The sequence below is a fragment of the Salvelinus sp. IW2-2015 genome, unplaced genomic scaffold (genome assembly GCF_002910315.2).
Source record: "Salvelinus sp. IW2-2015 unplaced genomic scaffold, ASM291031v2 Un_scaffold5765, whole genome shotgun sequence".
Classification (NCBI taxonomy): Eukaryota; Metazoa; Chordata; class Actinopteri; order Salmoniformes; family Salmonidae; genus Salvelinus; species Salvelinus sp. IW2-2015.
This window is the reverse complement of record NW_019947030.1, coordinates 1-11,963: the sequence shown is the minus strand read 5'-3', so window position 1 is coordinate 11,963 and position 11,963 is coordinate 1. Positions and strand designations below refer to the sequence as shown.

The following is an 11,963-nucleotide window of genomic DNA, read 5'->3' as shown; positions in this document are numbered from 1 at the left end:
TTAAAATCAAAGCTGTACACACAAAATTTGTTAAAAGCTCTGAGAGTTGTTGCAATACTTCCTGAGAAAACTGTATATTTCAACCTCAAGCCTTTTTCCAATTGGTGCCCTACTGAAGCGGAGGAGACGAGAAAGGCCATGGAGGAGATGGAGCGCCGAGGAGAGCGACACCCAGGCAAGGACAGCAGGAGAGGACGGACAAGAGGAGAGGACGACAGGGGAGTGGGACGAGGCAGCGAGTGAGCAGGAGCGAAGGAGGGAGGACAGCGGGCAGGAGGAGACAGCGACAGGGAGGCAGGGTGACAGGGAGGAGGAAGAACAGGGGAGGAGGACAGAGGAGGAGGACAGTGGGAGGCGACAGTGGGGAGGAGGCGAGGACGAGGGGAGGCAGAGGCGAGGCGGGAGGGATGAGGCGACGGAGGCGACAGGGGAGGAGAGAGCAAGGGGATGGGGAGGCAGCAAAGGAGCGACGGTGGTGGACAGGGGAGGAGGGGACGGAGGAGAACAGGGAGGACAGAGGAGGCGGAGGATGGCGAGACAGAGGAGGCGACGGACGGAGAGAGGCAGAGGAGGGAGAGGACAAGAGAGAGGAGGCAACGAGGAGAGGCAGGCGGAGGAAGGAGAGAGGAACGGAAGGGAGGAAGGGAGAGGAGAGCGTAGACAGGGGAGTAGGAGCGGGGAGGGGAGGACAGGCCAAGGACAGGGGAGGCGAGGACAGGGGAGGAGGGGAAGAGGAGGAGGGGGGGAGGAGGCGAGGACAGGGGAGTAGGAGTGGAGGACAGGGAAGGAGACGCAGAGGGGTGGAGACTGGGAGAGGCCAGATTTTTGTAGTGTCTGTTAAAAAGGTACCAAAACAATGTATCTGCTATGCAACCCTACGCCCTTTATCTCCCTCAGACTGGCTCAGGAGCAGGCAGAGAAGAAGAAGGAGCAGGGTTCTGTCACCTCCAACTCAGTCACCACGACGACCGGCGGTGGCAGTGACTTGGAGACAAAGCAGAGGCGCAAGTGAGTCTGTTTGCCATGACGACAGCGATGTTCCAGCGTTTACAGAGAGACAGTCTGTTTAATGGATGTTTGAACGTTCACTTTTAACCGCTGGCGTGCTGGCAGTGTTTGGCTGTAGTTGAGTTGGTGATTGGTATATAGTTGAGGTGATCTGCAGTGCCAATGTCTGGTGTAGTAGTGTAGACTGCCAACTCTGCACGGTCACCTGTGATGGGGTTCAAATCGCTGATCTGCAAGTTTTCAATTCTGTCCATTTCTGTTTCCCACTTACCTTTCTAACTGTCTCAGTAAAACCCACCTACCGTTCTGTCTAAATAAAACCCTCTTACCTTTCTGTCTAAATAAAACCCTCTTACCTTTCTGTCTAAATAAAACACCTTTCTGTCTAAATAAAACCCACTTACCTTTCTGTCTAAATAAAACCCACTTACCTGTCTAACTGTCTAAATAAATATAGATGTATAAATGGGGTGTCAGGTAGCCTAGTGGTTAGAGCGTTGGACTAGTAACCGAAAGGTTGCAAGATTGAATCCCCGAGCTGACAAGGTAAAAATCTGTTGTTCTGTTCCTGAACAAGGCAGTTAACCCACTGTTCCCCGGAAGGGTGTCATTGTAAATAAGAATTTGTTCTTAATAAATGTAGATGAATGTGTGTTCTGTGTGTTCCCCTCAGCTCCTATCTGATCCCGATGTGTGATGTCTGAAAGGTGTGGTAATGTTATGGGTAATGTCTGTGTTCCCCGGTCCAGATCCTACTTGACCCCGGTTCGTGATGAGGAGGCGGAGGCTCAGAGGAAGGCTCGCTCCAGACATGCCAGACAGTCACGACGATCCACTCAGGTAGGCCCACCTGCCTAGACATATACATTTAACTACATTTACAGTTTACAGTTTTATTTGGTTTATTTCACCTTTATTTAACCAGGTAGGCCAGTTGAGAACAAGATCTCATTTACAACAGTGACCTGGCCAAGATAAAGCAAAGCAGTGCGAAAATAATAATTATAAAATAATTACAATTTATACTGGAGTGATAGATGTGCAAGTAGAGATACTGGGGTGCAAAAAGAGCAAGAGGATAAATAACAAGATGGGGATGAGGTAGTTGGATGGGCTATCTACAGATCGGCTGTGTACAGGTGCAGTGATCGGTAAACTGCTCTGACAGCTGATGCTTAAAGTTAGAGAGGGAGATATACAGTTGAAGTCAGAAGTTTACATACACTTAGGTTGGAGTCATTAAAACTCATTTTTCAACCACTCCACAAATTTATTGTGAACAAACTATAGTTTTGACAAGTCGGTTAGGACATCTACTTTGTGCATGACACAATTAATTTTTCCAACAATTGATTACAGAGATTATTTCACTTATAATTCACTGTATCACAATTCCAGTGGGTCAGAAGTTTACATACACTAAGTTGACTGTGCCTTTAAACAGCTTGGAAAATTCCAGAAATGTGTGTCATGGCTTAAGAAGCTTCTGGTAGGCTAATTGACATCATTTGAGTCAATTGGAGGTGTACCTGTGGATATATTTCAAGGCCTACCTTCAAACTCAGTACCTCTTTGCTTGACATCATGGGAAAATCAAAAGAAATCAGCCAAGACCTCAGAAAAAAAATTGTAGACCTCCACAAGTCTGGTTCATCATAAGGAGCAATTTCCAAACGCCTGAAGGTGCCACATTCATCTGTACAAACAATAGTACGCAAGTATAAACACCATGGGACCACACAGCCGTCATACCGCTCAGGAAGGAGACGCGTTCTATCTCCTAGAGATGAACGTACTTTGGTGTGAAAAGTGCAAATCAATCCCAGAACAACAGTAAAGGACCTTGTGAAGATGCTGGTGGAAACCTAGTGGTTAGAGCGTTGGATCGAATCCCCGAGCTGACAAGGTACAAATCTGTCGTTCTGCCGCTGAACAAGGCAGTTAACCCACTGTTCTCCAGTAGGCCGTCATTCAAAATAAGAATTTGTTCTTAACTGACTTGCCTAGTTAAATAAAGGTTACATTTAAACATTTTAAATAATCAAAAAGTTACTGATTTAACATTTTGAAAGTAACATGACCAGCACCTTCTATCTGTTGTCCAATCAGGGCGTGACGCTCACAGACCTGCAGGAAGCTGACAAGACAATGAAGACGGCCCAGACGGACGAAGGGAGAGAGAAGACGAGGAAAGAGGAGGAGGAGGAGGCGGCTAATAAGAAGAGAGCAGAAGAGGGGGTGAGAGCAGTGTTGATGTATTGTAATGTCAAAGGCTTATGAAGGGGTGTACAACATCATGCAAGTGACGTCACCAACCACGGGACCTACTGTCGCCCTCGGCCAGGGGTAGGCAACAGGCGGCCCCCGGGGCCAAAACCGTCCCGAGGATGGTTTTTCTAGGCCTCCCAAGGTTGTTTAAAAAAATATATACAAAAATAACTTGAGTTTAATTTAGGAAATGTGTTCCTAAGTATTCCCAGGAACAAAAGAGATGTGATCGTGTATCAATGTAATCCAGGTATGAAATTATTGTTATTTTCAAATACAATCTCTTCGTGGGGATTATTTGTGGTCATCCACTCGGATAAATATCGTCCCGTGGCTGAATGTAGTTGCCCACCCTGGGGTTTTCTTGGTCAGTGGTTTAGACGGTGCTGAGTTGTGTTGGTTGTGACTGTTACACCTGTATGTTGGATGTGATAGCATCTGTGTTTATGTATTATGTTATGATTGTTTTATTATTGTCTTCAGGAGGTAAGCTGGAGGTCCCGTATCGCCAACCTGCAGAAGTCTGACCTGTTGGGGCTGACTCAACCGGCTGGTACCTCTCGCCCCCCAACCTCCAGCCAGGAGACTAGTGTAGGGGAAAGTGAGAGTGACCGTATCGCCAGGGAGAGACGGAGGACCAGGAGGAGAGCTCAGAGGGCTGGAGAGGTGAGTGCATTGTAATCTGTCATAGCCATGCTTTATAACCAGGGGTTGGAACTGGTTCAGGGAACAGAACCAAAAACAGGAGGGGAAAAAACTAAAATGTTCAAGGAACAGAAACGGAACCAGGAACGAAAGTGATCTAAACTGTTCCAGAACAGAACTGTTATTTTAAAAGCATGGGAACTTGTTAATAATGTTATTTTAAGTTCTGGGGGGGGAAATTGTGCCACAAAAATTGCAACAACGTGTCTATGCAAAACACCCCCTCTGTCACTCAGAAACTTGTTCCATTGTCTGTGCTTGTTTAGGCTACCTGCTGCTCCCCCCTCTGAAGCGCAGGCTACTGTAGCCCCTCCCCCCTCTGAATCACATGCTACTGTAGCCACTCCCCCCTCTGAATCACATGCTACTGTTAGCCCCTCCCCCCTCTTGAAGCCCAAGGCTACTGATAGCCCCTTCCCCTGCTGAAGCCATGGCTACATGTAGCCCCTCCCCCCTCTGAATCACTGCTTACTGTAGCCCCTCCCCCCTCTGGAAGCCCAGCGCTATGCTAGCCTCCCCCTCTGAAAAGCCCAGGCTACGTTTAGCCCCTCCCCCCTCTGAATCACATCTACTGTAGCCACGTCCCGCCCTCTGCGAATCACATGCTACTGTGCCCCTCCCCCCCTGATCCCCGGGGCTACTGTAGCCCCTCCCCCTTCTAAACAGGCTACTGTAGCCTCCCCTCTCTGAACAGCTACTGTAGCCGCTTTCCCCTCTCGAAACAGGCTACTGTAGCCCTCCCCCCCTCTGCTGAAATAGGCTACTGTAGCCCCTCCCCTCATGAAACAGGCTACTGTAAGCCCTTCCCCCCTCTGAAACACTACTGTAAGCCCCTCCCCTCTCGAACAGGCTACTGTAGCCCCTTCCCCTCTCTGAACAGGCACCTGTGTAGCCCCTCCCCCCTGGAGTCCAGGCTACTGTAGCCCCTCCCGCTCTCTTTGAAACAGGCTACTGTAGCCCCTCCCCTTCTTCTGAAAACAGGGCTACTGTTAGCCCCTCCCCTCTCTTAAACAGGCTAACTGTACTGACGCTCTACAAAGCATTATCAGAAGATCGGTGAGATTTTCAGATTAACAAGTACTTACTATAGGCTAGTGATGCACGCGATTAACTCAGTTTCTAATACTATAGGCCTTAGTGATCACGGAATTAACTAGTACTAATACTATAGGCCTAGTGATCACGCATAACTAGTACATCGACTATAGGGCCTAGTGATCACGAAACTAGTACTAATTACTATAGGCCTAGGCATCACGCGATTAACTCAGCTACTAACACTATAGGCCTACGTGATTCACGCAGATTAACTAGTACTAATACTATAGCCTATGATCACGCATTAACTAGTACTAATACTAAGGCCTAGTGATCACGCATTAACTAAGTACTAATACTATAGCCTAGTGAATCACGCATTAACTAGTGCTAATACTATAGGCCTTAGTGATCACGCATTCAACTAGTTACTAACTACTATAGGCCTAGTGATTCACGGCATTACTAGTACTAATGACTATAGGCCTAGTGATCACGCATATTAATTAATACCTAATACTTAGGCTAGTGATCATCGCATTAAACTAGTACTATACTATAGGCCTAGTGATTTCAGCATTAACTAGAATACTAATACATATAGGCTATGATCACGCGATTAATAGTTACTAATACTACGAGGAGAGGACGGAAGCTATTACAGTTCACTACAAGCCTTTCCTCGCAACCCTTTCTTGCTCTTCTCCCTCACCCGCAAAATTTCAGTGGCGTCTTCTCCATAGGCTTACACTTGTGTGTTCCATCATGTATCTAGAACACTAGCTGGCCTGATACCCATCTTGCACTGATTGGTATCTAAAAAAACTAGCTGCCTGCTCCATCTGCACTGATTGGATCTAAACAACTAGGCTGGCCTTGGCTCCAATCTACACTGGATTGGTCTAAACAACTAGCCTGCTGCTCCATCATGCACTGATTGGTTCTAAACAACTAGCGGCCTGTTCCATCTGCAGCTGATTGGTCTAAACAAACTAGCTGGCCTGCTCCATTGCACTGATTGGTCTAAACAACAACTAGTGGCCTCTCCATCGTCCACTTGATTGGCACTTCTAAACAACTAGGCTGGCCTGCTCCATCTGCCGTGATTGGTGCTAAACAAATAGCTGGCCCTGTTCCATCTGCAGCTGATTGCGTCTAAACAACTAGCTGGCCTGCTCCATCTGCACTGATTGGTCTAAACAACTTAAGTGGCCTGCTTCCATCTGCACTGATTGGTCTAAACAACTTAGGCGTGGCCGGTTCCATCTGCACTGATTGTCTAAACACTGCTGGCCTGCTCCATCGTGCCGATGCGATTGTCTAAACAACTAGCTGGCCTGCTCCATCTGCACTGATTGGTCAAACAACTAGTGGGCCGGTTCCATTCTGCACTGATTGGTCTAAACAACTAGCTTGCCAGGTTCCATCTGCACTTGAGTTGCTCTAAACAACCTAGCTGCGCCTTGCTTCCATTCTGCACTATTGTGTCTAAACAACTACGAATGGCCTGTTTCCATCTGCACTGCTCTGGGGCTAAACAACTAGCTGGCCTGCTCCATCTGCACTGATTGGTCTAAAACAACTAGCTGGCCGGTTGCCCTGCTGCTACTGATTGGTCTAAACAACTAGCGGCCTGTCCATCTGCACTGAATTGGTCTCACAACTAGCTGGCGCGTGCTCTTCTGCACTGATTGGTCTAAACAAGCTTAGCTGGCCTGTTCCATCTGCACTGATTGGTCTAAACGAAACTAGCTGGCCTGCTCCATCTCCACTGATTTGGTTCTAAAACAACTTAGCTGGCCTGCTCCATCGCTGGCACTGATTGGTCAAACAACTAGCTGGCCTGTTTCCATCTGCACTGATTGCGTCTAAACCAACTGCTGGCCTGTTCCTATCTGGCACTGATTGGTCCTAACAACTAGTGGCCCGGTATCGCTTCTGGCAAGCTATTGGTCTAAACAAACTAGCTGGCCTTCCATCTGCTTACTGATTGGTGGCTAAGACAACTAGCTGGGCCTGCCTCCATCTCCACTATTGTAGTGGCTAACAACTAGCTGGCCTGGCCTCCATCTGCACTGGTAGTGTTGGTCTAAAACAAACTAGTTGGCCCTTTACGCAGCATCTGCACTGATTGGTCTAACAACTAGCTGGCCTACTCCGCATCTGCACTGATGTGGTCTAAAACAAACTAGCTTGCCTGCTCCCATTTTCAGCTGGATTCGGTCTAAATCACACTAAGCTGGCCTTGCTTCACATCTGCACTGCGATTGGTCTAAACCAAAATAGGCTGCCCGCGTTCCATCTGCCACTGGATGGTACTAAACAGACTTAGCTTGCCTGCCCAATCCTACACGTGCATGTGGTCTAACAACAACTAGCTGGGCCATGCTCCATCCTGCGACTGAAATATTGCGTTCTTAACACAAGATCTAGCTGGCCTCGCTCCATCTACACCCTCGAGTTCGTCCTAAACACACCTACTAGCTTGCGCCTGCGGTCCGATCCTCACAGCTGATTGGTGTCTCACCAACTAGATTGCCCGTTTCCATCGCGATCTAAGCACTGATTCGCTGCCTAAACAAACCTAAGCTGGGCCTGCCCTCGTGACAAGCTGATTGGCGGAATTTTTCTAATACAAACTCGCTGGCCTGCTTCGGCATACCAGCAATCGACTTCGCACTCGCTCTAAACAACTAGCTGGCCGGTCATTGCACCTGGATGGTCTAACACAACCTAGGCTGGACGGTTCATCTGCAACTGACTCTGTTATCGTAAGACAACTAGCTGGTACTCGCTCCATCTGCACTGATTGGTTCTAATGAGTCCAGCGCCAGAACCACAACTAGCTCGGTCTAAGCTCCACATCTGCCACGTGATTGTACCCTAATACATTCACTAACGCTTGCGCCCGCTCCATCGTAGCACTGATTATGTGTCTATAACAACTAGCTGGGCCTCGGTTCATCTGCACCTGATTAGGTCTCGCATAAATCAAGCTAGCTGGCGGCGTGCTCCATCTGCACTACTTCTGTGAAAGCATATTAAAGGAGCTAAATATATGTAAACAACTGTTGCATTGTCAGGTTGAAAAGGACAAGGTTATCTAGGTTTAGTATCTGAGTACCCTAAACCCTGCTTGTAAACTGTTAATGATCATTGGAACTATCTCTAATGGACGTGGATTTCATCAGGGTTTATATCCTTGCAGGAAGGTATTAACCCTGCTCGCTTCAAGGTAAGTGATCGACATTGTTCGCACATCCATAATGATGGATGTCTATAGCGTTTACTTAGGTTTATTCATTATGAGCCTCGTGAGTTAATCAACCTGTCGCCGCTAATTGGACTTGACATCGTAGATGAGATGGAGTATATATGGTTACGTAGGTTATATCCTTGGTAAATAACCGTGTTGTTAGATGATGACATGTAAGACATCTAATGAACGTGAGGTTTCTAGGTTTAAATAGCCATTGGTAATAACCTGTCGTAAGGATGACATTGACATCCGATATGAGTGGGTTTCTAGTAGTTTATATCCCCATGGTTAATTAACCTGTCCGTAAGGATGACTTACATCCATAGATGAGTGGTACTATAAGGTTACTTAAGGTGGTATTATTTTCCTGGTAATACCTGTCGTAATGAGGCCCCATTGACATCCATAAATAGCTGTATTGACCTAGTGATCTCTGTGGTACCCTGGAATCGATTGGAGCCCAGAGGAGAGGAGGGTTATGGGAAGCAGGCAGTAGGAGCACTCCAGCACAAGTATAGTGGATCTCGACCATGTGTACACTTTGACCCAAGCTGTCCTGTTTCCTCGACTGTCATTGATATGATCTCTGTTGTTTCCTGACTGTCTTGTTGAGTGGGGTATAAAGTATCTGCTGAGTCCTAGTGTTGTTCGTCTAACCGACTGTCGTAATAAATATGCTCTGCTCTTGTTCACTGGTGAGCTGGGCGTAATAATAGTAGATGGGATCTCATGTCCTGATTTCCTAAGTAACTGTCTGGTCGTGGGTATTCAATCTCGTTCCTGGTTTCCTGTGCACTTCGTTAATGACTTCTCTGACCTGTTTCTGAAAACTTGGTCGTAACCGTATATAGTATCTTCTGACCTGTTTTCCCGAACATCTGCGTGGAATATGAATAACCTCTCTGTTCTAGTTTCTGACTGTCGTTATAATTCTCTGACCGGTTTCCTGACTGTCGTCTATGAGTAAACTATATCTGTCTTGTGTTTCCTGACCTGTCGTAAATATATCTCTGTCCTGTTTTCCTTCGACTGTCATTATCAATCATCTCCTGACCTGTTTCCCTGACTGCCGTTGAGTCTATGGGATATCCTCCCTGTCCTGTTCCGGGACCTGGCATTTAATATGCCTCTACCTTCCTGGGACTGCCTGTGAGTACTCCATCTGCTTCCTGTTTCCATGTGGTCTTGGCTGTTACTGAATATCTCTGGACTGTTCCCGCTCTCGTAATAATATCTCGGGTCTGTTTTCGCTGACTGTCGTTATACATAATTCTCGACCTGTTTCCTGGACTGCCCGTCTATATTATCTCTGACCTGTGCTTTACCCAGTTCTGACGTGTTGCAGTGGTAGACGACTGTTATCGACAGAGGAGGCTCTGAGGACCAGACGGATTACAGAGAAGTGAGGGACCATGAAGTGATTGGAATGGGTTGGGTAAGGGTTAGTCAAATTGGGAGTCCCATCCTCCCTGTCTGTTTTCAGACTCTTTCTCTCTCCATTCTCCGCTCTCCCTCTCTCTGTTTCGGTGTTCCCTCTCCTCTACCTCTCTTCTGTATCTGGTGTTCCCCTCTTCTCTGTTTCTCTGTTCGCTTGCTCTCTGTCTGCATCATCTATTAGACTTCTCTCTTCCTCTCTCTTGGTTTCTGTTCCCGCTCTCTGTTTCCTGCTCGTTCTCTTACTACAATCTTCTTCCTCTGCTGTTTCCTGTTTCCCGCTCTCTGTTTCCTGCTCTTCCCATAACCTCTCGCCCTCTTCTGTTTCCTGTTTCCCCGCTCTCTGTTTTCCGCTCTCGTATAACTCTCTCCCTCTCTGTTTTCCTGTTTCCCTCTCTCTGTTTCCTGCTCTCATATAACTCTCTCCCTCTCTGTTTTCCTGCTTTCCCTCTCTCTGTTTCCTGCTCTCTATAACTCCTCTCCCTCTCTGTTTCCTTTTCCCCCTCTCTGTTCCTGCTCTCTATAACTCTCTCCCTCTTCTTTTCCGCTTTCTCTCTCTGTTTCCTTTGCTCCTCTTATACTCTCTCCCTCTCTGTTTCCTGGTGTTCCCACTCTGATTTCCTAGCTCTCTATAACTGACTCTCCCTCTCTGGTTCCTTGTTTCCCTCTCTCTGTGGTCCTGCGTCTGATATAACTCTCTCCCTCTCTGTTTCTGTTTCCACTCTCTTTCCTGCCCTCTTAACTCCGTCTCCGCTGTTTCCTGTTCCCACTCTGTTTCCTGGCTCTCTAAACTCTCTCCCTCTCGTGTTTCCTGTTCTGCTTCTCTGTTTCCTGCTCTCTACTAACTCTCTCCCTTGTTGTCCTGGTTTTCCCACTCTGTGCCTGCTCTCTATAACTCTCTCCCTCTCTGATTTCCTGTTTACCCTTCTCTTGTTTCCTGCGCTTCTATAACTCTCTCCCTCTCTGTTTCCTGCTTTCCTCTCTCTGTTCCTGTCTCTAATAAACTTCTCTCCCTCTCTGCTTGCCCTGGTTTTCCCTCTCTCTGTTTCCTGCTCTCTATAACTCTCTCCTCTTCTTGTTTTCCTGGTTTCCCTCTCTCTGGTTTCATTTGCTATCTCTACGTAAACCTCTCATCTCCCTCCTCGGTTTTTCCTGTCTCCGCGTCTCTCTGGTTTGCCCTGGTGGACTCTCCTATGAAGCTTCGCTCACCTCTTGTTTGCCTAGGTTTTCCTAGCTCTACATGTAATTCCGTGCGCTTCGATGAGACTTGCTCTCCTCTCTCTGATGTTCCTTGTTTCCCAGCTCCTAGGCTTTCCTGCTCTCTATGAACTCTCTCCATCTTGTTTCCTGATTTCCCTCTCTCGGTGTCCTGCTGCGTCTAGTAAACCGTGCTCGGCGCATTCTCTGTTGGTCCTTGTTTCCCTTGCTCTCTGTCCTGCTTACGTGCTATGAAAACCTAACTCTCCCTCTGTTTCCTGAGTTTCCCACTCTGATTTCCTGCTACTCTATAACTCTCTCCCTCTCGTGTTTCTCTGTTTACCACTACTCGTTTCCCTGCTCTCTCTATAACTCTCTATCCCTCTCTGTTCCTGATTTTCTCATACTTCTCGGGTTTTCCTCGCCGTCTCTATAAACTCTCTCCCCATCTCTGTTTCCTGAATTTCCCTCTCTCTGATTTCCTGCATCTCATAACGCTCTCACCTGACTCTGTTTTCCTGTATTCATCTCTCTGTTTACAGGGCTGGCTCTCCCTCATAAACTCTCTCCCTCTGCTGTGTCCGCTGGTTCCCGTCTCTTCATGTTTTCTCTGTCTCTCTCATCACTCATAGCTACGCGCTCTCTTTTCGCTGGGTTTCCCTCATCTCTGTTTCTCTGCACATTCTCTACTAAACTCTCTCACCTCTCTGTTTCCTCGCGTTTCCCGTCTTCTGTTCTCTGTCTCTCATATAAAGATCTTACTCCCTACTGTTTTCGGCTGTTTCCCTCATCTCTGTTTACGCTGCTCTCTCGTAGTGAACTCTCTCCCTCTCTGGTTTGCCGTGGTTTCGGCTCGTCTGTGTCGTCACTTTGGTCGTCTACTGAAAACTCGTCGCACCTTTCTCTGTAATTCCTGCTTTACGACCGCTCTCTGTTTCCTGCTCTCTATAAACTCATCTCCTATCTGCTCGACTTGTGTGTTTCCCTCTCTTGTTTCCTCCTTGCTCGCTAATAACTCTTCTCCCTCATCTGTTTCCTGAGTATATACACTAAG

The 11,963-nt window shown here is 47.4% G+C and overlaps 1 protein-coding gene across 1 annotated transcript; it reads left to right on the top strand.

The window, feature by feature from the left end:
• Positions 1-841: 841 nt before the first annotated feature.
• Positions 842-4,271, top strand: LOC112078507 (protein phosphatase 1 regulatory subunit 12A-like). The gene is made up of 4 exons (XM_024144725.2): positions 842-1,008; positions 1,758-1,848; positions 3,118-3,246; positions 3,760-4,271. The coding sequence occupies exons 1-4, from the start codon at positions 857-859 to the stop codon at positions 3,955-3,957; spliced, it is 570 nt and encodes a 189-aa protein (XP_024000493.1). The 5' UTR covers positions 842-856; the 3' UTR covers positions 3,958-4,271.
• Positions 4,272-11,963: the final 7,692 nt, after the last annotated feature.

Excerpts from the sequence above, each read along its gene's own strand:
- LOC112078507 (XM_024144725.2), top strand. The coding sequence starts at position 857 with ATGTATCTGCTATGCAACCCTACGCCCTTTATCTCCCTCAGACTGGCT. Across the intron at positions 1,009-1,757 it reads GAGACAAAGCAGAGGCGCAA|ATCCTACTTGACCCCGGTTC; the intron begins GTGAGTCTGTTT and ends TCCCCGGTCCAG. Across the intron at positions 1,849-3,117 it reads AGTCACGACGATCCACTCAG|GGCGTGACGCTCACAGACCT; the intron begins GTAGGCCCACCT and ends TTGTCCAATCAG.